Here is a 27,940-nt window from a genome sequence, read left to right as displayed (position 1 = left end):
GAGGATTTCTCTGTGGACTCTCGATCCTTCAGATCCTCAACTACCATACGATGCATTTCTGCTAAGTTCACCTGATCCCTTTCTGCTTTTTCACTTTCACTTGCTTTGCTTTGCTGGCTAAACCATTTGGGATTATCCCCAGGTCTCCTGAGCCTTTCTCCATGCAGTACATGTCTACTGCTTTTGAATACTCTGTCACGTGAGGGTTTAAGGCCTTTGACACCCTGTTTGAAGTCATTAGGCTTTGACTGAGAAGAGTAGCCACGGCTACCAGTAAACTCACTTCTTGGCTGAGGGAGCTCTGATCCTTCTAACACAAGAGAAGCTTCACTGACATTTCTAAGTTGAAACACGTGGGTACCTGGTTCTCTGTCCCTTTTGTCTGTGCTCACCTTCTCATGGCAAGCTGTCTTAACTCTGCTGCAGACATGCGATCAACATCAACAAGAAGTGAAAGGGGTTTCTTGATGGCTGGATGCAGGTTACTTATAAACAGGCTTTTAAACATTACATCTTCCTCCGCCCTAGGGGAGTCAGTGCCAGCAAAGTATACTCTACGTAAACGCTCATAATATTCTCTTGGTGTTTCATAGCGGTTTTGTCTGATCTGCAAAGCAGAGAGACGAGAGGCAGATGGATTCTGATACATTGTGTATTCAGCTCTCACATTTCATAATAGTTTTCAGCAACAGCAGGATTCTGACGTTCCATAAAGCCATGGACAGACCGTGAGGTTGTCTTTCTCAGGAGGAGAAGCTTATCCGCCATAGTGGCTTTTGGGATGTAGGACAGAGCATAGTTAACATCTTTAAGATATAACTCTATGTTGCTACCAGGGGAATCAGGGTTAAACACTTCAATGTCTCGTGCCAATTCCCTAAGTTGACGCAGTTGGCTATCTCTAGCTAACAATGAGCTTGGAGGTTCATAAGACAGGTGAGCAGGTCTTCCCCAGGCTGGACAATCAAACGCTGCTTCATGGAAATAAGGGCTAGCATCTGTGACTCGGCGGCCAGTAATTACGGGTTCGCTACTCTGCTGGTAGCGCAGTCCCCGTGCTAGATTATCATACAGGGGGTCCCTGGCCATTGAACCAAAAGGGCTGAAATGCACACTTTGTGGTTCGGGCAGCTCATAACGGGTATCTCCCTCTATATACAATTCTTTCAACCTTCTCCCTATTTCCTCAAATCTTCGCTCAGCAACATCAGGTTTGCTTGGCCAGTCCAGGGCCCTAACAGTAGCTCTGTTGTTACTGCGTTGAAAGTCTCTCAACTTGTCAATTTCTCTGCCTAACTCTTCCCTAAGCTGGGCTTGGACACATTTGGAATCATGTAGCTGTCACTTAAACATTTCCGCTTGTTCATGAGTATCAGCATAAAGCCTTCTCTCCATTTCTAGGTCAGATCTCAAACTAGAAATTTCAGACAATGCAGCTCTTAATTCTGCCTTTACTTCAGTTTTGCTTGTTTTCACAGCATTTAACTCATCTGCCTTGGCAGATAATTCTTGCCGAGTTTGTGCCAGCTCTCTTTGCAGAGTGGCAGTATCCACATCTTGGTGGTCTACTACAGAAGGGGGACGTGAGTGTCCTTCCTTAAGTTCCCTGAGCTCTTTTTTAGCTTCTAGATACTTTTCATGTAGCTTTCTAGCTTCAGCTTCCTGATCATGGACAATACATCGCAAGTCCTCTTTTTCTGCTGACAGACTATCAGCTTCAGCCCTTAGCCGGTCATTTTCTTTACGCAGCTCAGCAATCTCACTCTTAAGGTCCTCTATCCTCAAATCTCTATCTTTTATATGATCCCGGGCAATGTTTACTTTATCAACAGCTTGCACTAGCTGGGCAGCCCAGTTTAACGCTAAACTAGAGAGCAGTTTAATCAGCTTGTCACACTTTGGGGCTTTGATTGCTGTTTCAGATACTAGCTCTTCTGTTTTCTGGCTAATTTCATCATAGTCAGACAGACCATGAAGTGTTTCTACGTACCCTGGATTAACGCCACTGGTAAGGTCTACTACCAGCTGTTCAGGCGTGGTTAATGCTATGTTACACTCAGCTGCCTTTAAAAGTATAGATAACCCCTGTTACAACAGGTCACACAAAGAAGCAAAAAGGGTACGATGCTAGCTTTGAATCGTCGGTGGGTGTTGACCTCTTCCGACAGGTTTCACAAAGAAACAACAATGCAATATTATAGACTTATTAGGTACATACGCCCTATGCTATGCTTAGGAACAATATGGCAAATGCTCACAAGTTACAGTGTTTGCCGAGGCTATGTTTTCCTGACAAAGGAAATTTTTTGTTATTGCTAGCTTTTAGGTAGTCGGTGGGTTTTGCCCTCTTCCGACAAGTTTCACAAAGAAACAATAAAGCAATATTATAGGCTTACTAGGTACATATGCCCTATGGCCACTACTCAAGAGTTAAAGTCTGCCAATGCTACCTGTTCCTGATACAGGAAAAATTACCAGATCTTTGGGTCTGGAGGGAACCACAAACTGATAATAGATTCTGGTGTCGGAGCTGGTAAGCTGATCTGAAACTTGGTTTCCTTTTAAAGCTTTACTCTTCTTATCTTTCTGTGTTTTCAGTTGTATTGACAAAACAAAAGGCTCATTTCAATCTAAGCTCGCCTCACACGGGGCACCAAAAATGTAGTGATTTTGGATTAGTCTCACAGGAGGGCACCACAAATGTAGTGATTTTTGGTCTTAAATATTAATATTAATATTAATATTTTGTATTAATATCAATATTGAGTCAGATGATTCCTTCCAATATTTCGGGGCACCAGTCAGGAATCTCACCTTGACAATAAAGAACAATCATAAAAGATTGTTAACTGAATTAATATTTTATAAATTGGAGGAAGTTTATCATCTGACCAATCTGAAGGATTTAGTGAGATTCGGGCGAGCTTGTAGAGCCTCTGATTATCAAGACAAGAATGACACAGTTTGCAATAAAATGAATTTATTAACAAAAAGATATACAAGAGTAAAATATCACACTCACTAAATACTACGAAGGAAAATGACTAAACTACTAAGGAAAGATGAGTAAACTACTAAGAAAATTGAATCAATAATCAAACAGAAACTACAAACTACAACACAAATGGATGTTTACAAAACTGAATGCCAAGTAGATGAGCAACGGATTGGACGAAGCAATGAATGGGTAATTAGCAGTCCATGAGGGAGTCAATTGTGGTCTTTCTGGATGCTTGTATTGAAAATAAGTAAATAAGCATTTACTCTGAATACAGATAACGTGTCTAATGTATCTATCTGTGTATGCTGACCCTAGACAAACAGTCTCTACACAAATAGCAATCTCATTTAGCAACAACCTAATGCCAAGGCTTTTGGAAAAGGTTTGGTTAGCTTATATTTACGTTTCATTTGGTCGGGTGATCAGTCCGGGAATGGGAAACGTTGTCCACTGGTATCCTTCCGTGTGCAGTGGGAGACTGGATTGCTTTCCAACAGCTGCAGAGCTGCTCTGAGTGCTGGAGGTCTTTGTGTAATCCAGAGAACTGTAGGTCAGATGGTGGTCAGTCCGTAGGATCTTCTGTAGGTTGGAGGTACTTGGGTTATGCAGGTCAGGAGTCAAAGTCCTCTGCAGAAGCACTTTGGCTGCTTGATCCGTGCGGTGAAAGGTTTACTCGCAAGAGTCTCACCTTGGTCGTGCTGTTGTTCTTCCCTCGTCAGGTCAGAAACTCAGAACAAGGGTCTGTTCACTTGGGAAAACTTTTATTCCTTCCCATTGGGGAGGGGATTACTAATCCCCACTTTTCCAGATGTGGTGATGTGATTGGGTCACAGCATTCCAGGTGTGCATCCTTTAACACGCCCACCTTACATCCTGTGAAACTTGTTGTATTGTTCCAAAATAGTTAAATAAGACAATGTCTTTAGGACCTTGGAAATGCTTTATTTCTTTTTCAAACCTTTCTCAAAGTCCTTGTGGCAGTGTTCTGAACTCTAAACTTGATGTGAATTGGTTGAGGTATCACACTTCTGTCTCAGTGGGTGTAGTTGCATTGGCTTTTATTCCAGGTGTGGTTTCTACTGTGTGTGCACAGTTTCCTGGATGAGTACAAGGACACATAGGACATGTTCCTTACAGTATTCCTGTCCATTTTTGGTGATTTCAAGCCAGTATGTTTAGAAAATGTCTTCCTTTCGGAGCATTTCTTTGTTCTTGCTGTGCTCTAGCCAGAACCGGTTTGGCAGCCCTAGGAGTCCATGGTCATTCGCACCTTGAACTAAGTGAACAAAGGCAACTCATGATGAGATTAGCCTATCATCAATGGGCCGTTGATGGGCCGTTGATGTCATCTTTCCTGTCTTCCACCTTTGGCAGTCCAGATTACAATAGTCGTTTACTTGACGTTGAGGGTCCGATCACATTCTTTTGATTAATCAAAGTGGGACAAAAGAATGTCTGTTGTGAAGCTCTGGTGCCATCACATCTGTTGTTCACTACATAGGTATTGGGCTGAGGCATGTGTCTACGGAATTCCATACCTGTACGTGAAACGTAGCGCAAAGGGCGCTTAATTGAAATTTTGTAGGTGGCACTATTGGCTCAATATTTTGCCAATTACAGTACAACTTACCGAAATCTGTTTCATACCACATGTAATCGATCAGAGTTTCAACCGCGGAAAGGCGTCAACAAAACAGCTTGTAAAAATGTCACATTTACCATCACATTTACCTCAGAAAAGCTGTTCAATGTCCAAAAACACATTAGTCAGCTATAAAAATGAACTAGGGGATGATGCCCCAGAAAACAATTTAGTTCGTACACATTTTTCACCTACGTTAGGTTTGCAGGTATGGTGTTTATGACTTGAAAATATGCGTGTGCACGTTGATTGCAGAACACAATTTATAATTCAAACGTTTGTAAATCTATGTAAAAAAAAAAATTAGCTAGTATTTAAAATTTCCCAGTATTTACAGTATCTCACAGGAGTACACCCCTCACATTTTTATAAATATTTTATTATATCTTTTCATGTGACGAAACTGAAGAAATGATACTTTGCTACAATGTAAAGTAGTGAGTGTACAGCTTGTATAACAGTGTAAATTTTATGGAAGTAAACTAATGCAAAATGTTTTTGAAACAAAAAGCTTGTTGAATTGCACTAATTGAGAAAAAAAAAAAGGATTACATTAGCTGTACTTGCATTTTGATGCACTGTATTTTTAAGGCTTGCATTTTTATGGGCTGAATTTCAACATGGTCGTATATTTAAGCTGTGAATATTTCAATTAAAAATATTTCACACACATTTTCATTATTAAAAATTCAATAATTCACATTCACCTTTCAGATTTCACTTCTGAAAATACAACCTATTTGAAAATACAACCTATAAAATTCGACTAGCAATTTTCAGTCCATTTTATTTTTTCTTTACAAATTCGCTTACACAAATTCAGTGGTTCAAATTCGGCAGAAAATTCAACATTTCACATCCGGGAACTGCAGGAAAAGCAGTACCGATACATGATCTCCATCTGCTGTTAGTCTTCTTCACCAGCAGGTGCCGCTAGCGGCTGTTTACAAAGACCAAAGCAACACTAGTAAGTCATCATTCATTCATAAAAACGGATTTACAGAAATAGAGCAAGTGGTAAGTGAATGTGTGATGATTATCAGGGACAGTATAAATGCAGAAAAGCTAATAAAGACACAAAAGCTGCATTTATGTTTAATTTAATGTCTTTATGGTTACTTTCCGTGTGTAGGCTACAGCTTTCTCTACAGTGAACAAGATAATGCTATTGCCCGATGCTGGTGTACAGATCAAACGTTAAATCTGAGGTAGACATATATTTCTCGCTTTTGTGTAGTTTCCTTAACTTTATATCGCAGCACTGTTGTAATATTAGGGCTTCCCTCATACTTCATAGGATTCCCCTGCCATCAGGACATATAAAACGCTTAACACCGCTTAATGGACTAGTGCAGTGATATAAAAGCCCAAACCGTTCATCTAGGTGTCAGGTCAAACAGTGATGCACCCTACTCTCTCTCTTGAGTGAGTGGGCGGAGTCAGCGTGCGAGTGAGACTGCTGCGGTACGAGTGAGTGTGCTCTTTTTTTCTATTTTCATTTACTGTCTCTGCTTTAAAGTTTTGTTTATACGTTTGTTTGAAAATAAAGCTAGGAAAGCTTAAGGAGGGGGCTTTGGGGTTGTGGAACCGTGTCAACCAGCAGCTTTCTCGAAGGCATTGGATAAAACGTGCGCCTGTGATGAACTGCTCTGTGGAAGACTGTAGCCTGGCTGTTGGTGAAGTTGTTGGTTTTTACAGTATTATGTCGGCTTCACGAATGAACAGTGCTGTTGTCATTTTCCTTGATACGATTGAGAAGGTAAACCGTGTGGTTCAGAGCGGAGTAGTAATTCAGGACACTTTTACTCCAGTAATGCCGCTGGTACAGCTGGCAAAAAAGATAACGCTGTCGAATGTGCAACCTTTCATTAAAGATGAGCTCTTGGTTAATGAATTGTCTAGACATGGAAACATTTTGTCCCAGATGAAAAGGATTCCACTGGGGTGTAAGTCGCCTTTGCTTAAACATGTTGTATGTTTCAGACGGCAGTTACATATGATCCTAAAGAGCGATATGGATGAAATGAACATGACTTAAATTCAGAGTTGATGGCTTTGTCATATTTGCATCATCTTGATACTATGACATGTTTTAGCTGTGGTCAAGGGAGCATGTTAGGCATGCATGTCCTGAGAGAGTGAATGAATTACTAGACTCTGAGCCGGGCCCAATTAGGGAAACCAGTAGTGCAGGGGTGGGCAATAGTTTTAGTCTGAGGGCCACAGTTACTTTGGCAGAGTAAACGGAGGGCCACACTTTGGACAATTGCAATTAAACATAGTTACATGATTAAATGGTACAAATTAATGCAATGCAAATATGTATAAGGCTACTCTACAGTTACTTTGACAGCCTATTTCAAGGCCTGATACTTATTTTTGCTAGGCCTGTCTGACCTAGGCTACTCTAAGGTTACAATAACTGGATTTACTTTCAAGGATTCATTTCCTACACTACCCTGCATATTGTTCAACTGCCATTCATACCAGTTGTAGCTTTTCAAGATAGAAAGCTATTAACAAAACTGCAAATGTATGTGTGCAAGTTACATTAACATACAGACTTCAGGCAATCTGGCTTGGAATTATCAAATTTAATTGAGGCTATATATCAGAGGGAGACCTTCATCACTGAATGAAAAACATATTCAGTTTTCAGTTGTGATTATTATTATTTTTTTGTAATTTCTTTCACATATTTTGTTAAAATCTTTTATAAAATAGAACACAATTTAAGTGCAGATCAACTTCATCACATGTATGTTTGCTTGAAAGATATAAAGGGCCTATATAGGCCTATGCATCTCACAAAATTTTAATTTGATTTAGCTGTATCATCACTATCTACGGGACATGCATAAGAACAACATGGCAACATGAAACTGAACAATGTTGTAAAAATAACATCATCAATCAAGGGCTAGGCCTACTTTAGAAAAATGTATTTCGGCCTATGCAACTGAGATGAAGAGCTTTTTGTTGGTGTTCTGTAACTCAGTGTGAACAATTGAGACGGTCGACTTTCTTTACTAAGTCACCGAAATCTGGGGTTGTGTTCGACGTTGAGATGCGCAACACGGACGACAGGTTTGTGTCGGTTAGTCATGATCTGTAGTGTGACTTGTTAAAGTTCATTACAGAGAAAGTCTGCTCGCATACATACGTGGACCCGAATAAAACGAGCATCCTTTGCGCGTGCCTCCGCATGTTAGGAAACTTGCCCTCGTTCAATGCACCGTAAAACCTGTCCAATGACTGGCCAGCAATAGGAGCGTGAAACGCTGCAATGGCTGCTACGTAAACTTTGAGCGTTGAAGGGGTGCGACCCAGATCCAAACGCTCCTGGATGAAAGACCGTATCGGAGATACGTCAGACTCCACTGGGTCTATGTTACGTGTAGAACACCAGTCAACAAAGACCGACCATTTCTGGGCGTAGAGGCGTCTGGTGGACGGAGCTCTCGCCTGAGAAATGGTATTCAACACGTCCCCGGGGAGGTTAACAGGCTCCCGTCAAGGGACCAGAGGTGCAGAGCCCAGAGTTCTGGCTGGGGATGCCAAATCGTCCTGTTCGCCTGAGAGAGGAGGTCCCGTCTCAGGGGGATCGGCCACGGAGCTTTTGTGGAAAGCCTGAACAGTTCTGAGGACCAAACTTGGCTCCTCCAGAGCGGGGCCACCAGGAGGATCTCTGTGCTTGTCTTCCCTGATTCGTCTGATGGCCTGTGGGATCAGAGCGATCGGGGGAAAAGCGTAAAGGAGGGTGCTGGGCCAGACATGGGCCAGCGCATCTTCCTCCTTCGAGAAATAAATTGGGCAGTGAGAGTTGCCTTCTGAAGCGAAGAGGTCTACCTCTGCCTTTCCAAAGAACTCCCAGATCATGAGAACCGTCTGGGGGTGGAGCATCCACTCGTCTGAGGGGACATTGCTCCGAGATAGCATGTCTGCTCCCAAGTTTGTTCTCCCAGGTATGTGAGTCGCCCTGAGGGACTGAAACCTCGGTGATGCCTGTTCCAGAATACTTCGCCAGAGCGCATAAGCGGCTGGACGAAAGACCGCCCTGGTGATTTATGTATGACACCACTGTCATGCTGTCTGACTGGACTAAGACATGGCGCCCTGTCAGGTGTGCCTGGAACGCATGAAGGGCTCGAATCACTGCCAACATCTTGAGGCAGTTGATGTGCAGATGGCATTCCTCGTGAGACCACGAGCCGAAGCCCGGTCTGCCCTCGCAAAGAGCGCCCCAACCTGTGTTGGACGCATCCGTTGAGAGCACTGTCCTTCTGGACACCGCCTGTAGGGGTACCCCTTGGCTGAACCATACAGGGTTCATCCAGGGTTTCAGAGCTGCCAAACAGGCCTGATTGACCCTGAGACGCAGGCGGCCATGCCGCCAGGCGTGAGGAGGGACCCGGAACTTCAACCAGTACTGCAGAGGCCGCATCCGTAGAAGGCTGAGCTGCAGAACCGGGGAGGCGGAAGCCATCAGCCCTAGCATCCTCTGGAAAAACTTCAGAGGGAAATAGGCTCTGTTCCTGACCGATGCCGCGAGCTGTCATACGGACTGAGTCAAAAACCGCACCCAGGAACGTTATACGCTGGCTGGGGAGCAGTGAGCTCTTGGCAAAGTTGACCCTGAGACCCAGGCACTCTAAGTGGCTGAGTAACACGGATCTGTGATGCTCCAGCTCGGCTCGTGACTGGGCTAGGATGAGCCAGTCGTCGAGGTAATTGAGAACCCGGATTCCCATCTGTCTCAGTGGGGAAAGCGCCGCGTTCATGCACTTGGTAAAAGTGCGAGGAGCTATAGACAGTCCGAAAGGAAGGACCGTATATTGGTAAGCCACACCCTTGAACGCGAATCTCAAGAATCGCCTGTGATGGGGGGCTATCTGGATGTGAAAGTATGCATCTTTCAGGTCCAGCGAGCAGAACCAGTCCCCGGGGCAAACCTGCGCGAGGATCTGCTTCAGCGTTACCATCTTGAACTTCCGTCTCATGAGGGAGAGGTTCAAGAGCCTGAGATCTAAGATGGGTCTGAGACCGCCATCTTTTTTGGGAACTAGAAAAATAACGGCAGTAGAACCCCAAATTGCTCTCTGAGGGGGAGACTATTTCTATAGCTCCTTTCCTCAGAAGAGACGTGACTTCGGCTCGGAGGACATGAACGTCGTCCGTGTTGACTGAAGTCTGAAGCACCCCGCTGAAGCGCGGGGGCCTTCGGGCGAACTGAAGCGAGTAGCCTCGACTTATGGTTCCCAGAACCCAGCTTGACACTCCGGGGATGGCCGACCAGGGCTCGGCCCGCGTGACAAGGGGTTGAATGGTATCGGGTGACGGGCCGCCAATCGGGGGCCCGTGCATCGGAGAGAGTGGAAGAGGAACTTCGCTCTTTCTTAGAGAAGGCAGAATATTCATAGTGTTCGCCATAAGAATAGCGTTTTGCATGGACACAGCACTGGGCCCAGTTAGCACAACACTGAACATATCTCCCATGCCTGGAGCTGAACGAGGCGGAGGGGGGGTGGAACGAAAGAGCTTTTGGGGTGGTCCGGCCGTGGCGAGACTTTGCCCCAATACTCTTCCTTCCTGAAACATCAGGAGGCTTTGGAGGTGTCGGGTCCAGCGTAATCTTAGGCGGGGGTCCCTGACGTTGCCTCGGGGAGGAGGAGCGCTTACGATGGCGCTGTTCCTTCGGTGGTGCTGCCTGAGAGGTAGAGGGGGCAGGTTTGTTCTGCTGAGCCGGCGCAGACTTGGGGCGGCTGGAAGCAGACGTGGAGCTAGAGCGTTTAGGCAGGAAGTGTCACATAGCCTGAGACTACTTTTGTGCTGCAGTAAAACGCTCCGTAAAGCCCTCTACTGCTGGCCCCAAGAGACCAGAAGGAGAGACTGTGGCATCCAAATAGGCCGTCTTGTCTATCTCCTTAATCTCGGTCAGGTTGAACCACAAATGGCGCTCAAGCATGACCAGGCTGGCCGTGGATCGTCCAATGGCCTGAGCTGTGGCCTTTGTGGCACGCAGGGCTAAGTCAGTGGCGCTGCGGAGGTCACGGAAGGCAGGTGCATCGACGCCGGACTCATCCAGAGAACGGAGGAGCTTCGCTTGAAACACCTGGAAAATAGCCATGGCGTGCAGGTTGAGGCAGCCTGGCCCGCGGACGTATATGCTCCTTCGTCCAGGGGCGGTAGATGCTCGTAACCCTTCTCTTCAGAGCCATCCACAGAGGTGAGAGCTGAATAATGCGTAGTACATAGGCGGGCAGAATATAGGGCGCGCCACGACTTCGTCAGCTCGTTCTGAACCTCTGGGAAAAACGGTGTGGCGCGTTGACGAGGGGCCTGGCAGGAACCGGGCAGGAACCACTCATTGAGCCTGCTCCATGATGGCTCCTCTGGCAAAGCCCATTCGAGGTCCAAAACATCTACTGCTTTTGAGAGGATGCGGAACAGCTCGGCATCCATACCCGGCTTGCAGTCAATGGGCTCCAGCGAGGGAAGGCGGGCGGGGTCAGAATCACCGGCCCAACCTTCGGTTTCAGAGGCCGCGAGAGACATGAAGTCATCAAGTGGCTCATCCTCAGAGCCGCCAAAAGAGATGAGGTCTGCCGAGGGACGCAGCTCAGGGCGGGAGAACAGGACGGGGGACCGCTCTCTCGGGGGAGAGGGTGAGGCACGCGGGGAAGCCGGCGTGATGTCATCCAACTCCGTGCACTGGGTCGTTCTGCCCCGCTGTCTCTTCCTAGCCGGCTCGCAGGAGGAAGAAGACGGGAGGGCGTGATCGGTGAGATCGCCTTCACTGAAGAAGGCGATCCACGAGCGCAGAGAGGCGAGACTCATGTTCTCACAGTGAGAACACAAGGTCCCGGTGAGCGCGGCCTCTGCATGGGGTCTGCCCAGGCAGCCGACTCACTCACCGTGTCCGTCGTCATCATGCAGGGGCTCTGCATGTGCCACACGAGTGGTGCGGCATTTGTAACAACGCCGACGCCATGAAAACGGCGTTTGAGGGGCTCTTTTAAAGCGGCGAGGGCCGCTAGAGAAGGGAAAACCGCTGTTGGAAAGCTCTTTTAGAGCGGCAATAAAACGCGGGAAAATCGCTCTTTTAGGCGCACCGGATGGCGGCAGGAGACGGGCTGGCAGGCGGCCGGAAGCGGGAAGCGGGAAGCGAGCGGCTCGAGACGGCGCTCGAGGCGGCAGTCGACGAGGGCGCCGACGCTTCTTCCTCGGCGAGCTCAGCAGTCGAGAGCTTCTTTCCAGGCGAGCTTCTTCCAGGCGGCGAAGGCTTCAGCCGGAGATCAGCGAGGAGCGATGTGAAGTCGTCGCTGAAGGAGAGAGAACTGAAATCCTATGGTGAAACGCCCGCTTATATAGCCCTAAACCCCGCCCATTTCTGCGGGAATATTCACGTGCTCTGTCACCATAGGTCGCGCAGCTATGCCGCGCCGTCATTTGTTCAACAACTTGTCTATGAGTGAACCAATGACAATGCAGTTACACTGCGTTATTGAAAAAGGCTTCAGTAACAGGGAAAAAGGAGACCTTTCCCCATACGCAGTACGAGTGAAGTATCGAAAGGGAACTATAGATTGAAGAAACTGAGGATGGCTTTGAAACCACATAATCTGTGTTTTTCTATGCTTTTGTTTGGTTTGTGTCCCCTCATACTATTTTTTTTATAATGAGTGTGATGAGGGTGAGCTCTCAAATTGAATGGGGCCCGAGATATACATAAAAGAGCATTGTTGTTTGAACTTATCAAACAAACGAATATGTTTGCTCACATGAGCTCTACCAGAGGAGGGGTGGCTGTTCTCTTTGCTAAGAATTTTTTGCCTATTTCATGTGATGTTAAATATGTGGTTTCTGGCAGATTATTATGCATAAGAGCTCAGTTTGAAAAATTCAAGGCTGTTTTTTTTTTTATTAATGTTTATGCTCCTATAAATGGAAGTGAAAGAATACTTTTTCTTAAAGATGTTAATCATCCTGCAGAATTGTAGTTCTGATGATTTTTCTTGTTTTTGGGTGGCGATTTTAATTGTACAGAAATAAAATTAATCAATACTTTTATTCATCAAGGATGAGTTAAACTGATCAAAAGTTACAGTAAAGACAATTATAATGTTAGAAAATATTCTATTTTAAATAAATGCTGTTCTTTTGAACTTTTTATTCATTGAAGAATTTTGAAAAAAATGTATACACAAATTTTTTTGTTTGCATTTTTAATCAAATAAATGCAGGCTTGGTGAGCAGAAGATACTTCTTTTAAAACATTAAAAAATCTTACTGACCCCAAACTTTTGAACTGTAGTGTATATATATATAATATAGTCCACAGAAGGTTTTTCACCTTGGGAGTTATTTTGAAAAAGTTTTTGTATTACATCACACAGTGGTGTGTGTGAATTAATGACAACATTGATAAAGCACAATTCCCTCACACCTCCAGCACTCATACATCCCTATATAAGAGCTTTACTACCACTGAACTTCACTGTGGAAACCAGGTTCTTCTCACTACTCTAGCAACACCATAACATTTTGGATGCTGTTGGATCCAAAATTATTGACTTTGGTCTCATGAGACCAGAATATAGATTTCTAGAAGTCTATATTTTGTAAATATGGGCTTTGGAAATGGCTAACTGACTTTATGATGCTTTGGCTACAGTGGGGTAGTTCCAGTGTGGACAACAACCATGCATGTCACTTCTGCAGGCTGCATCTTTCTCTGTGAGATAAACAGTCACTCTTTTCTTAGCTTTTGCTGGCTCTGAGACACTCGCTTGGTATTTCTCCTGCTCTTTGTCTAGCAAAAAACCCACTCATCACACAGAAACTGTGTGACTCGTCATAGACATAAACAGAGAGAAGTAGCTCCGGCTACTCCACAGCAATTCCTACCAGACCAGTCTAAAATAGTCTGAATATATACAACTTATAATATAAGTGTACCATAATGATTCAGGGTCAGACAAAAACAGGGTTTGGAAAAGGGATTCATGTTGTACATTCTCATTATATAATTTTTGTAAATTTTGAACACAAAAAGTTACGGACAGCAGCTTTAAAGGGTTAGTTCACCAAAAAAATTTCTGTCATTAAGTACTCACCCTCATATCGTTCCACACCCACCCATAAGACATTCGGAAAACAAATTAAGATATTTTTGATGAAATCCAAGGGATCCGTATCTGATCAACACATAGGCAGCAACGTCATTGCAACTTTTGACGTCCAGAAAGGTTGTTAAAAACATGGTTAAAATAGTCAAATTGACTATGGTTCAGCCTTAATGTTATGAAGTGACAAGAATACTTTTTGTGTGTAAAAACAAAACAAAAATAACTACTTTAGTAACAAATTACTTCTCTTTAAATGTTTTGGTTCAACATGCTTACCTGTTGATCAGAAATTGTCTTAAAGTTACACCAGAAAAAATGTATTTAGTTTTATTTAGTAACTTTCAGGAGGGTGTACAACACAACACTTTTATCACTTTGATAAGGAAATCTTATTTTCCTGAATAATTTTGACATGCTTCTTTGGTAATTGATCATGCAGACTTGCTGGAACATTATATCTCTAAAGCAGTGGTTCCCAACCTTTTTTATGCCAAGGCCCACCTCCTCTCCGAATCAATACGGCAATCCCATGTTATTATTTCTTTAAAGAAGAAACTCAAGATAGATTTAAACATTGTGTTCTTTCTTTTTTCAAACATACTTTGCAGACATTCTTTACAACTTAAAAGTACTTATTTTGCTCAGTAATACAGTAACTTAAATAAGCACATGTCAACCTGCCATGCAAAATAAGACCACAGGGAGATACAGAAGACTGAATTTAAAAACTATGCGGATCCATTCAAAATTATTGACATATAACACATATAACACCACTGATCCTCTCAAACTTTTCCAAAACACGCTTGTTTGGCAAATTTCCATTATAAAGCACTTACAGTACATTAATTACTTTAACTACGCAAATATATTGAACTGTGTTCATGCAGAAATACTATGTTATATCGATCAGTGAGTCGAGAGTGCACATGCACAGTCTGTTTGCGCATCAATAATTGCAGACTCGAGCACGCCTTATGTACGACTCCTGTATGCGACTGTAATCGTCTTTACCTTCATTACAATCGTCATCCATCAAAACCTTTTTTGCGACACAGACAGAACGGTGGCTCAAAACGCAAACTCTCCCAGTTGGAAAAAGAAAACCTGTATTTCACAGCAGCACGATGAGAAACAGACTGGGCTGAACCGAAACAATCACAGAATACATAAGAGAGAGGTGGTGCCTTGTTTTAAATGTACTTTTAATTAATTTAATTTAATGTATTAAATGTAATGTATTAATAATTAAATTAATGAATTACATTAATATATTTAAATTAATTATAATTTATCTCGTGGACCACTTGGAGGATCACTGAGGCCCCCTAGTGGGCTGTGGCCCACAGGTTGGGAACCACTGCTCTAAAGAATCCTAACATGTCCTCTAAGTAAAGAGTAATTGCTGAATTCGGTGTACTCATTTATGTTGTGCACTGTGTATATATCACCTGACATGTCTGTTCAATGAAATGGGGGACTGAAGTGGGTGTGGCCTTTTGTTTGGGAGAGGAGCAGTCCTTTCAGTAAAAAGCAAAGCCACATGGGACACAGAGCCCATCCACACCACACGGAGATGCGTTGAGCTGTATACGCAAACATTTTGTATCGTATAAGCGTTTCTGTCTTTTTGGGAGCCTGAAACCGCTATTTTTGGAAACTGGCTCCTAGAGTGGATAAATCTGAAAACGACACCCTTGCATTTTCATGTGTACAGCCAATCTGTATATTTTGTGAAACAATGATGTCATCTCGACCCTAGTCAGACACCGCTACGTCACATAACAGCAACAACAACAACAATAGCGGACTACATGCTTGTGTTCGTGCCGCAGAAACTACCGAGCCTATTAGCTTTACTAAAATAAAGCTTTATTTCTAAGCTTTACTAAAGTTTGTATACAGCACGCAAGCTTTATGTGCATGCTCCAAGTCTTATTCTCCGTTTTTAATGTATCTCTGTGGCAGAATTACAGCACCACATACTGATCTGACATGTATACTACATCGGTTTCGTGTGTACTCAGATATTTCTTGAGACGAGGGAAAAAAGATTGGATAAGGATGTGGGTGGCCAAATTGTCACCAATTGTCAAGATAAATATCACTTTTTTACATGTTTAAAATGAAATAACTTTGTTGAAATATGCGTCATTGCTATGTTAGAATTTTTAAAGACTTGTATTGTTTTTATTTACATAAGAATATACTGTTTTTTGGTTTGTTACCCAAGAGCAACATTGTGCAGTTAGGCCACTTTTGTTCAGGCAATATAATAGGTAGGGCTGCCCCCTAATAGTCTACTTACAGATAAGAGTAATGCAAACTGTAAAGGGTCTACTTTTATTTCTGTAAACTCACAATAACAGCGAAACATTGTGCTTTTGTAAAATAATGAAAACAATCAGGATGCGCTTTCTGCCGTCTCGGTCTCTGAGCATCTCGGAATTTGAGCTTGTGAGCAAACGAACAAAACTCAGCATATTTTTGCGTCACAGACAAGAGAAATATATCTATAGAAGGCTTGAAATGTCTACTTTTAAACAAAATAATTCAAATGGAAAATAATATATTATGTAACCCATATGAAACCTGCATATAGGCACGTTCACTACTGCAGAGATGTGTTGGCATCGTTGACTTTGAGAGTTTTGGAGATGATAGTTCTCTGCAGCCGAAAACACAGAAAACATTATCATTAAATTATTAAAATGTGTAGACAGTCTCCATGCTGTTTTTTTCATGACACACCCATAATCATTACGTTTGCCGGGGCGCTGAGGCAAACTTTATGCATACATTTGAGCGCTGATCATTATGTATAGGCAATAGGGGTGTGACGAGACAGGTATCTCACGCGACGAGACTCGAGATTGAGTTCACGAGACGAGACAAGATTTTTACACACTATTTTTAAGAAATCCTCAATGGCGAAATACATGACTACAAAAAATATTCTGCAGGTATATTTGAAATGTTTTAACTAATCATCTTGTAATGAATGTCATTTCAGTTCTACTTTCTGAGTATGAATTATCATATGCAGTAAAAGACAACAATACTCAAGTACCGTAAAAGGTTTTGCCACTAACGCAACTGACTGACTTCTCTTCTGTATGATTTCAGTCTCTTCAGATCTTACTGTACATGATTTATGAGCTTCTACAACTTTTGACCTCCTAACTGAACTCCTTTCCACAAACTGATCATAGAAATAAAAACAGTATAAATAAAAATGTTAACACTTTACAATAAGGTCTCATTTATTAATATTAATGTATTAACCAACATCAACTAACAATGAGCAATATATTTGCTACAGTATTTATTCATCTTTGTTTGTTAATTATTAAAAATAGTCATTCATTGTTAGTTCATGATAATTCACAGTGCATTAACTAATGTTAACAAATGAAACCTTATTGTTTGTGCTTAAGATTAAGAGAAAACTCTTATTTATTTTTATGGTAACACTTTACAATAAGTGCAACAATAATCACACTTATCTCAATATTTAAAGAAATTTTTTTTTCTTTGATACAGAGCAAAGAGATGGTTACAACTACACTGCCCAGCCTAAGATAGCTTTCATATTGGAAGTTATTTGCATTCATCAGGGAGCTGCTTTCAAAATGCGGGGTATTGAAAACGCGTTTGAATGTGCGCTCGTGTTTACTTTCACTTTCAGCGATCGCACGCACTCTGTAAATATGGAGCGGTGGTGACCGTTATCCAACTGAATTAAATGTTTTTTATTTAAATACAAAGCAAAACGACAGTGGAGGCGTAATGTAAACGTAGCGGTGGCATATTCTTTCTTAATCATCCTAACCACTCTGTCATGGCAATATCACAAGACTACTTTTCGTCTCAACGAGAAATCTCATCACATTTTAGTCTTGCGAGATCTCGTGACACGAGATCTCGTCAAACCCCTAATAGGCAATTCATGATTTATGATTTATGGCTTATTAATATAAATGGACGATTAGTCGATGGCTTAAATGCTACTGGTCGACTAGAAAAATCTTTAGTCAAGGGCAGCCCTAATCATAGGGTTAGGACCATAAGGTGTATTCAAGTCCTCCTGGGATTTTTTTTTATGAGCTCGGAAAACTTAAAGGGCACCTATTATGCCCCCTTTTACAAGATGTAATATTGGTCTTGGGTGTCCCCAAAATGTATTTGTGAAGTTTCAGCACAAAATAACCCACAGTTAATTTATTATAACCATTTGAAAATGTCATTTTTGGGGCCTGTTTTAAAAAGAGCTGTTTTGGTGTGTACCACCTTAAATATAAATGAGCTGCATATCCCCGCCCTGCCTTTGGATGAGGGCGTAACTTGCATACCTATGGCAATAAACAGTCGGTAGAAGCAGAATGGCTGAGAGTGAGAGACCCGCTGTTTTGTATGGCATTCAGCCGTACATGTTTGAACCGGATTCAGACCCAGATGATGAAGAGACTCCGGCAGAAGAAACACATTTGAGAATGGAGCAGGACGTCTCTGAATGGTTATTTGATACATTTATGTACTTATAGAGTTTTAATCGCATCCCATTTGCAATTATGGATGTGCAGCACACACACACACACACTGTGATAACGTATCTTTAAATATATATATATATATAGTGTGGATACACACTATACAAACAAGGTTTAAATTATATACACAGACATTCTACGACGCCGACAGCAATTTTAGACGCATTTGTTATTGAATTGGCTGACATCGACTGAAATGACTATTTGCTCAAAAAACATTAAATACACTTACTTCTTCTGGAGGTGACGTTGGATCGCGAACAGTAGGCAACGATCCACACTTGAGGATTAACTTTGAAGCAAGACCTGCTTTGAATTGACCCTCGTTCTCAAAACAGTCAGTCAAAAAATGATTCGTGCAAACATAAACGTATTTTGGAATTTTGAGTGGCGCCTTTCCTTCGTAAATAAAATCCATCCACTGCTTTTTCAGTGGCTCTGATGTCGGAAGTAAGTGAAAACTACTATGTTCATTATTACATCCCACAACAGAACACTTATGTTTCTTAGGAGACATTACCGGGTGTCATTGAAACAATGGAGGATGGTTGACAGATCACCGAGGGTGGGGTCTATGCCAAAACCAGATTGTCAATCAAACCACGTGGGTGGGGCTTAGCGCAATTCTACGTCACAGTGAGAGCAATCTTAGAACAGGGCGTTCTGAGACGGTGCTTATGAATTATTGAGATTGTAAAAAAAAACACTGGGTGGATTTTTCTCATTCTAGGGTGGTTTTGCTCTCACACTGCCAACACACATTTATGGTCAAACACCATGTAAAAGTGAATTTTTGCATAATAGGTGCCCCTTTAAAGAATGTGCATTGTGTGTAAATTATTATTATTTTTTTTTTTTTAAGGGGTCAAGCACCGAAGGTTAAATCTACTGGTCTGGAGATATAAAAAAATGGCTATTTTTGCTTGTAACTTCTGAAGGGTTTGTCCAAAAATCATAAATGTGGTCTTGTTAGATTCAGGATGAATGATATCCAATTTTCCCATATCAGACATTTTAGGCATCAGCCGTTTAGAATTTTGTCATAAAATGCTGTTTTTCTTATGAACACATTAGCATATCATTACACTGGGTATTGCCTGAGATGCCCCGAAGGAGCCTGAAAGGTTTCAAGCCAGCCCCACCTATTGGTAAAATCAAATTTTTAAATGCTTATAACTCTCGGTGTGGTCAACTTATTTTCATGCGAGTCATCTCCTAAGACTCCTGAAGCCTTGCCGAGTATGACCAAATATGCTAGGTTTCACCTTATGGCTTGTGCAATGTGGTTAAACTTTTGTTAATCCTTTAGAATATTTTTTAGTAAAATAAAGTAAAATATGAGATTACAGATGTTGAAATTAACAAATCGTGAAAAAAGTTGATTATTGCATTTTATTTAGATCTATTCCTATCATATTGAAGGTTACAGTGGTTAACATTGAGCAGATGACAGTCTAAATGCAGTGATTTCATCATTGTAACCAGGGCTTGACATTAACTTTTTTGCTCACCAGCCACTGTGGCTAGTGGTTTTCCAAAGTTACTAGCCACTCAGCATTTTCACTGGCCACAATTTTGCTGCTGGGAAAATTACATTTTATATGATTAAAGTTGACCTTGGCATGCTTAAATTACTTGCTTTTGAGTCATTTTACTTGATTTACAAGATTTAAAACCCTTTTAAACTTTCGAATAAAGATTGACCACCAAAATCAAGACTACATTGTATATCAGCTGGTATGTACAGCTATTTTTGTTTGACTATATAAAAAGAACAAAGCAAATTACAAATAGTAATTTTAAAAATCTTTTTTCAGATAAAAAGGTTTATTTAACATGTATACATTTATTTAACATCTTTTGTTGTTTGATTAACATTAATGACAACAAAGAGAGTGCGCACGCGGGAGAGCGCTTCTGTTGCGTCATTCAGCGCGATTCCGCCTATCAGCCTTCACTGCAAGTTAATCGATAGAGAATTGTGATTGAATTGTAATTTTGTGATAAGAGCAGCTTGGCTACCTTTCATTTGGCTGTAGGCTGTAATTATATTCAACCCGCCAAAGTAGCTAGTGGGAGTGGCTGTCTTACCCGCCACAGCTGAAATCAACCCGCATTTGGCGGGTTTTAATGTCAAGCCCTGATTGTAATGCAATTTCACATTCACAAAATGCTTTCACCATAACTAACAATGCAAAGTCGATTTAAACATGTACAGCAAGAGATATGTAGTGTAAGAGCGTCACTATAATGGGAGTTTTGGCAAGTGTCCAGATAAACTCGTGCTGCGTGATCGACCGCTTCAGCTTTATAAAGAGAGCGTTCTTTCAAACTAGGATTATTCATTATGAATTTAACTGTCTTAAAAATTAAATGCATAACTTGCAGTTTGCGGGGTCCTTGCTGATTCCAGAACAGTTGATTCCTGATCTTTGAGCAAAAGTTTTTGGGCAAAGCCGGTATCGTATTGCGACTTGTTCTCATAACAGTCACTGGTAAAATGTACAGTACAATCATGCAAGTAAGCACTGACGTGACTAGGACATTTGTTAAAGATAAACTGAAACCATTTTTTTTCTGATATCGGGATCCTTCGGCAGCTTAGGCAAAGATGATGTTTTTCCACAGCCAGGAACAGGACAACGTCTGCGTGGCATCGCAATCTTGATATTATTCAACCCGATCTCACGGCAATTCGTACGTATTTTACGAGGTGGCTAAATCGTATGAATTCATACGACCTCACTCGTACTAATTCATACGTTTTTTGCTAAATCGTATGTATTTTACGAGTTGACAAATTCGTATGAATTCATACGAATGACCTACCCCAAAACCCGCCCCTAAACCTAACCGTCACTGGGGTTTAGACAAATCGTACGAATTCGCACGAGTGACGTCGTATGAATTTATACGAAATAGCCACCTCGTAGAATAAGTACGAATTGGTCGTGAGATAGCGTTGTATTATTACAATGTTAAACAACTTGGCCTACTTTAGATCCACTTGCTGCTTATCGACTGAATATCAGTGGGCGGGGACAACAATGCGATTATGTAAAAGTAGGCGTTGTTGTCTTGCTCCAGAGGCAGTCATATGCAAATGATTGTCCCCCTTTGACGTCACATGTCACCTTTGTTTTTTGTTTTTTTTACAGCTTGAATATATAAATGCTTTTTTATTGATGACAAGGACATTTTAAGTTATGGAACTTGAAGGATGTAATGATGATACAAAGACCTCTTATATGCCAAAAGACCAAGGAAAATTTGATTTGTCATGTCATGATCCCTTTAAACATAGTGTGTCTGAGTCCTCAACAATCCTAGGAAGACTATTCCAGCGAGTCTTAAGATTTTGAAAAATTTTGAAATTTGCGATTGTAGTGACAATAATGGATATAGCACAGTTTATAACATAAAACACTGCATAAGTGCCAAAGTACTTATACAGCCATGCATCTAAGTAATTAACAGAATTTAAAACTTGACAGGTAACCAATGCAGAGACAATAAAATTAGGCTAATGGGATCATATTTCTCTGTTCTAGTAAATAAGCAGTTTAGCTGCTGCATTAAATTGGCATAATTTAGAAATAAAAGGCATTTTTCCTACCCTGATTTTAGCCCTCTTTTTTGAGCCTGTTAAGGGGCATGTCTGCTGTGAGACTTCAGTGTAAATGCCCACTGCTGTGATTGGCTAATATCTTTCCATTTGAAATAGCTAAGTATTACTCTCTCGAAAACTTTTAGCATGTTTTTACTGTTACAGCTCTAAAGGTTAACTAATCGTGAAAAGTGTTGCATTACATTTAGATCTATGGCATTATATTTAGATAGTGGCATCAAAGGCTGCAGTGATTGAGCACATGAAAGCAGTGATCTCGTCATTGCAACTCAATTCTGCACACTAATGAATGCTTTCCTCATAACTAACAGTGCAAATATAAATGGGAGTTTTGGCGAAAGTCCAGAACAGCTCCAGCTATTGTAAAGGGAGCGTTCTTTGATCACTTTCTTTATGTAATTTAATCACAGTTTAAATAACAGATTATTTTCATCCTACTAATATAAACAATGTGAAGTTGACCATTTAGACAAAGGACATCTGACTGTACATGAACCATATATCAGATCAGGCATTATAATTAAGGTAGTTACTTACATGCATTACTGTCAAGTCCATTTTGTAAAGTCTGTTTTCAAAGCCTGTGCCAAAATGCAATTGATTTACCAAAGAATCCACAGTGAAATTGTTATAACAAATAAATAAAGCTCAACTGAGACATTCACATTGTTGAAAATAAATAACCATATACCTAGCATTAGGATCCTTTGAAAGGTAATGTTATTTTTGCCCTGTTGTATTGCTATTCTCTCCTCCTCATCTCATTAACACACCAGTGAGCAGGGCTAACATTGCAATGATGAAGTAGGTGTTGATTTCTTCTGAGCAGACGGCATTTCACCGATCTATAGGCACATTCCAGTATCAGTCGTTCAATGGGCCTGGTATCAATAAAAGCTTGGATTACAAGGAAGCAGGGCTCTGAACTGGTTCAAGGAACGAAAACGAAAACTGGAAACGAACAAAATTTTGACCGGAACATAACCAGAAACGGAAACAAAATCAAATTTAATTGTTCTGAACAGAAAAGCTCATTTGAAATGGCCATTAACCAGTTAATAATGTTATTTTATCGTTCTGTTTAATATTTTGATTTTGCAGTCAACCAATCACGAATTCAAATAGTAAGCCTATGCAGATGTAATGCTGACGCATCCAAAGTGTGTGAAATGCCCATGCTGACGCGCTCAGGCTCAGCTGTCAGGTCATCATAGGTTTGGTAAGTCACAATAGCAATGCTCTGGCGTTAGTTTTTCCGATGATGTATGTCACCAACCATCAAGCATTAGGCCTACATTTAAGTGAAAATTAATGTCAAATAGGCTAATATGCAGCTTGTTGTGCGTTTTGAAACCAGCGAAAATTGCAGGATATGTAGAACATGAGTTCACACAACGTCACATCACACATCTGTTGCGTTTCTGTGAACAGAGAAAACTGAATAAAACAATAGACCTACATAACACATATAAAATAAAAGGAAATATTTAGGACTATAGGCTACACTAAATATTTCACTTAAAGAATTAGGCCTATTAACAAAATTAAAGTGGTTAATTGTGGCGCAATCCAACGATCTAGGAAAGGAAATAGACATTAGGCACACACAAATTCTTGCATTGCTTATGATGATATTGCAGCTGTTAAATATTAAAATGGAATACAATCAACCAAACATATAATACGTTACACTGCTCAATTAAATTCTGCAATTGGCCTACAATCTGCTGTTTACCACCCGTGACCACAGCCTGACTGTGCTGTTATGTGAAGGATGATGTTGATACTGCGAGTGAAGTATAAAGCTTACAAAATAAATAATAGTTTAGCATTCGTCTCGAAAATAGAAACAGTTGGATTCGTGCCAAATGAGAAAGGTAGACTTCAGATTCACTTTAAATTAATTTGTTTTGCATCTTATTGTTCCTTGCCTTGAATAGACTAGCAATAGAAGCTGGAATGGTGTTAAAAAAAAAAAAATAATAATAATAATAAAATAGGGCAGTTTTGTTTATAATTTTGGTTTACAAACATTATAAACAAAGCTATATAGGCTAGGCTATTTGTAAACATTTTACTTTATTTAGCTACCGATAAATTACATTATTTCTGAATTATAAAATGCGATGTATACGTGACTTATCTTTTTTTCCTCTCAGGAATAGTGTCGGTATTTTTAATCATGAAACAAACATTTTAAAATATCTTGAAAAAATACTTTAATTTATAAACCGTTGTTTTTCCTTTTATTTAATAGGTATAGCCTACATTAGGACAGAATCTTGTTATAAAGATAATTGTAGTACTATTGGCTCTCTTTTTTTTTTTTTTTTAATAAATAAAATGCTGTACGTATTATTACTATTATTATTATTAAGTAGGCTACATGCAAACCAAAAAAAAGTTAAATAATGTTATTAACCGTTATTTTTTCTGATCAAACCAGTTTTGGAATGTTAATAATACAGAAGGAACGCTGGAACAGAAACGTTAAAATACCAATTCTGCTCAGAGTGAAACAATTGAATTTTTTTTTTTTTTTTCATTTTTAATCCCTGCAAGGAAGTTTTCAGTTCTGAAACTTACAGGATATTCTTATAGTATGATGACCTCTTATATATCAAAAGCTCAAGGAAAAGCTTCTGCACCTTTTAACTTCATGACCTGGATGATGCATTAAATTTGAGCACTGAAATCTGATTGGCAGATTATGGATCGCCCAGGTAACTACGTGGAACCAACTATTATCACCGGACTGCCACACAACGCTCCCATAGTTCACACAGAGACCTTTGTGCCTATCCTTTATGTACTTAAATTCAAGGTGGGACCTTTTATTATATTCTATTTTGCACACTTTATACTTTATTATATGATTTGTATTTTGCTTGTAACATGTTTTTTTTTTCTTTGGTTTTAGACAGAGGATGAGGCATTTGCCTGGAATAATGAAGTGAAACAAGGGCTCTCTAGCAGTATCTTCACTAAAGACATGGGCAGAGTGTTCCGCTGGTTAGGGTATGTGTGCAAGGGAGCTTTTTGTTTACAAGTTACTTGACAGTAGCTGCTTTTTTCCTCTCTCTCTCTCTTTTTTTTTTTTTTTTTTTTTTTTTACTAGTTTCAGCTGTATCAGAAATGTATATCAAAGCTTCAATGAACTATATACAAACAGATGCCATGAAAATTGACTAGACCAAAATAAAATAATTAGATAAAACAACTACACATAAATTAGAAAGTCAAGGGTTTAATTTTTCTAACAATATCTCAGCAGTTATTGGCCAGCTTTGAATAGTTCTATTCTTGGCCACATTGAAATAGCCGCTTTTCCACTTTCGGACCAGTGCGAGCCTGGGCTAACAAACATGCCGGGTGGGGCTAATAGCCTTAGCCTTAGACCTCGAGCCTGAGGCCAAAATCAAGCTGCATTTCTGCTGCTGTGCCAGTAACCCCGCCAGTGGTGGTTTGTCAGAAGAGGTAAGGGAGGCACAGCCTACAAAAAAATTTTGTGGAGAAAGGATGATTTAATGTTAAAAAAAATTTCCCAGTTATTCGTTTCATTTCATGTCTTATAATGTGTATTTTTTTGTTTGTAATTTCACGGCTGTAACACCTTAACATGTTACTGAAATCGAAAGCACCGCTTTTCTTTCACGAGCGTGCCGAATCTGCTGATGTCATTAAGACCACAGGGGATAGAGAAGGGGAGGGGGAGGCACATGAGCCGAGCTCGTCTTGTGCCTCAGTTGGTACATTCAGCACTTAGGAGAGTTGAGAAAAGATACATCGCAGAGGAGGCTAGCCTCCCTTGGTATATCAACCAATCATCATAGAGACGTAAATTATGTGAATAATGTGATATTAGTTTTGAACTGTTATCGCTGCACTGAAAATGTACCAAGCATCAGTGGCGTGCAAAGGGGGTGGGGCTGGGGGTTTTGAGCCCCTGCCCCTTTGATTGCCAAAGTGCCCTCCCAAGGAAGGTGGTTTCTACAGAGGGAGACCCACAGAATCCACCTACCCTTCCAGTAGAGACCCATAGAATCCACCTAATAAATGCTGTATAAGTGCAGTTTATTATTAGTTCATGTTAACTAATGTAGTTAACTAATGTTAATTACATTATGAACATTCTGTAATGCAAAATAAGCATTACAGAAGCGGGTGTTTTGTCTATACTGAGAACTCCAGCATAAATTAACTGAATGTCATGGAAGTGTCTTTATTTAACACTTTGTTGTTTGCCTAACTATAGCCCCAAAGGCTCTGACTGTGGCATTGTTAATGTCAACATTCCAACCAGCGGCGCTGAGATTGGAGGAGCGTTTGGTGCGTATCAATACATAGAGTACCACACCATTCTGTACACAGCAACACAATGAATATTGACAATGATTCAGTGATCCTAAATCAGCCTTATTGTAGTTGGGCATTCAGAAAGTACCTTAGACGTTTGGAATCTCCACCACCAATTAAAGAAATACAAAATGTGACAAATATCCTTTTTCAATAGTTTGTCTGAAAATAACATTAAGCTAAAGTCATTACTTTTTCTCTTCTTATTCCTTCAGTCAGGCAAATTACTTGTCAGCTATTCTGAATTTTTTAGTGTTTTTTTACCTGTCCTACAAATTTGACATTTGATAAAACCAGGAATGACTAGGCCAGTGTCTGTCCACTATCTATTTTAATGTTGTGTGTGCACAGGAGGTGAGAAACACACGGGAGGTGGGCGCGAGTCGGGCAGTGACTCATGGAAACAGTACATGAGAAGATCCACATGGTGAGTGTCATTCTTCAACAGAACCTCAACAGAAATTTGCCAGCATGCTTGAAATTAAACATAGTTTATCATGTAAAATGGATACAATGGCTTTTCCTGTTGACAATCTCACCCTCTTCTTGCAGCACTATCAACTACAGCAAGGATCTGCCATTGGCCCAGGGGATCAAGTTTGAATGAACATGATGTTGCCTAGTTAGCAGTGTGAAATAGCGTTTATGATAGATAAAACACTGTTTCCATGTTGGTTTCATGAATATCTGTTTGTACTTCTACATAAAATAGTCCAAAACAGCTCATCAATCATTGCAGTGGATTTTGTAGCCCTTCAAGACTCAACACTGTTTATTACCAATAAACCATGAGTCTGTACAACCAAAACTGTCTTACAATGCTTTTGGGAGACACTGAAAACATTTAAGAAGTGGAATTGAAAACCACTGGTAAGGGTAAGGATGATTATTGGTCATTCAAATGACAAATCAATCGCTTTGCTAAGATTGTAACTGAGAAAAATATAATGTCTATTTACAAACAAATTACAAACAATAAAACAAATACTACAGAGACACAAATTAAATATTTCTTCAGATACAGTAGGTTTATTTACCATGTATACATTTATTTAACATATTTTGTTGTTTTATTAACATTAATGACAAATATAGGCTACGGTCCCTTTAAGACCGAATCAATGGATACTGACACATATCCTGTTTTCACCCAAATGTTTACATCCACTTAAGCCATAACCGACTGTATTTACTTGAGATACTCCACACGATGGACATTTTGACAACTATGTGTGCATTTGACCATTCAGGTGCGAGAAGAACTGATCACACACTGAGAGATCTGGGATTGCGTGCAAGAAAGAGAGAGAGCGTGTGCGAGAGAGAGACCAGTCAATTAGTGTGATTCCGCCTATCCTGCCTTCACTAATTAATAGTGTGTGTTGTCATCAATTTTGAAGTATTTCCACACCCCTGAGGCTGACATTTTGTCTCTGTTCACAGAAAATTCTGTTAGTTACGTCACGTGAGGTATCAGTCTTTGGTAACGGGGGTATTTTTACAAGTACGAGTTCAAGTACATGAGCTTGGTATTGGTGCATCCCTAATAACAATGAAAACTAATGCCATGCTTTCTCATAATATCAGTTAAAAAAAGCAAATAGTCATTCCACACAATAAAAAAAAAAAGGTCCT

General features: G+C 40.7%; 1 protein-coding gene across 1 annotated transcript in view; it reads left to right on the top strand.

Moving 5' to 3' along the window:
* Positions 1-27,316, top strand: part of aldh7a1 (aldehyde dehydrogenase 7 family, member A1) — a 125,408-nt gene extending 98,092 nt beyond the window's left edge. The window contains exons 14-18 of the mRNA XM_067398466.1: positions 24,657-24,773; positions 24,870-24,967; positions 26,205-26,278; positions 26,657-26,732; positions 26,858-27,316. Coding sequence (XP_067254567.1) covers positions 24,657-24,773; positions 24,870-24,967; positions 26,205-26,278; positions 26,657-26,732; positions 26,858-26,912 — 420 coding nt within the window. The 3' untranslated portion in view covers positions 26,913-27,316. The remainder of the gene's footprint in view (positions 1-24,656; positions 24,774-24,869; positions 24,968-26,204; positions 26,279-26,656; positions 26,733-26,857) is intronic.
* The last annotated feature ends 624 nt before the right edge of the window (positions 27,317-27,940 follow it).

Source organism: Chanodichthys erythropterus, chromosome 10, assembly GCF_024489055.1.
Source record: "Chanodichthys erythropterus isolate Z2021 chromosome 10, ASM2448905v1, whole genome shotgun sequence".
In the NCBI taxonomy this organism is placed as follows: domain Eukaryota; kingdom Metazoa; phylum Chordata; class Actinopteri; order Cypriniformes; family Xenocyprididae; genus Chanodichthys; species Chanodichthys erythropterus.
This window is presented reverse-complemented; position numbering and strand designations above follow the sequence as displayed.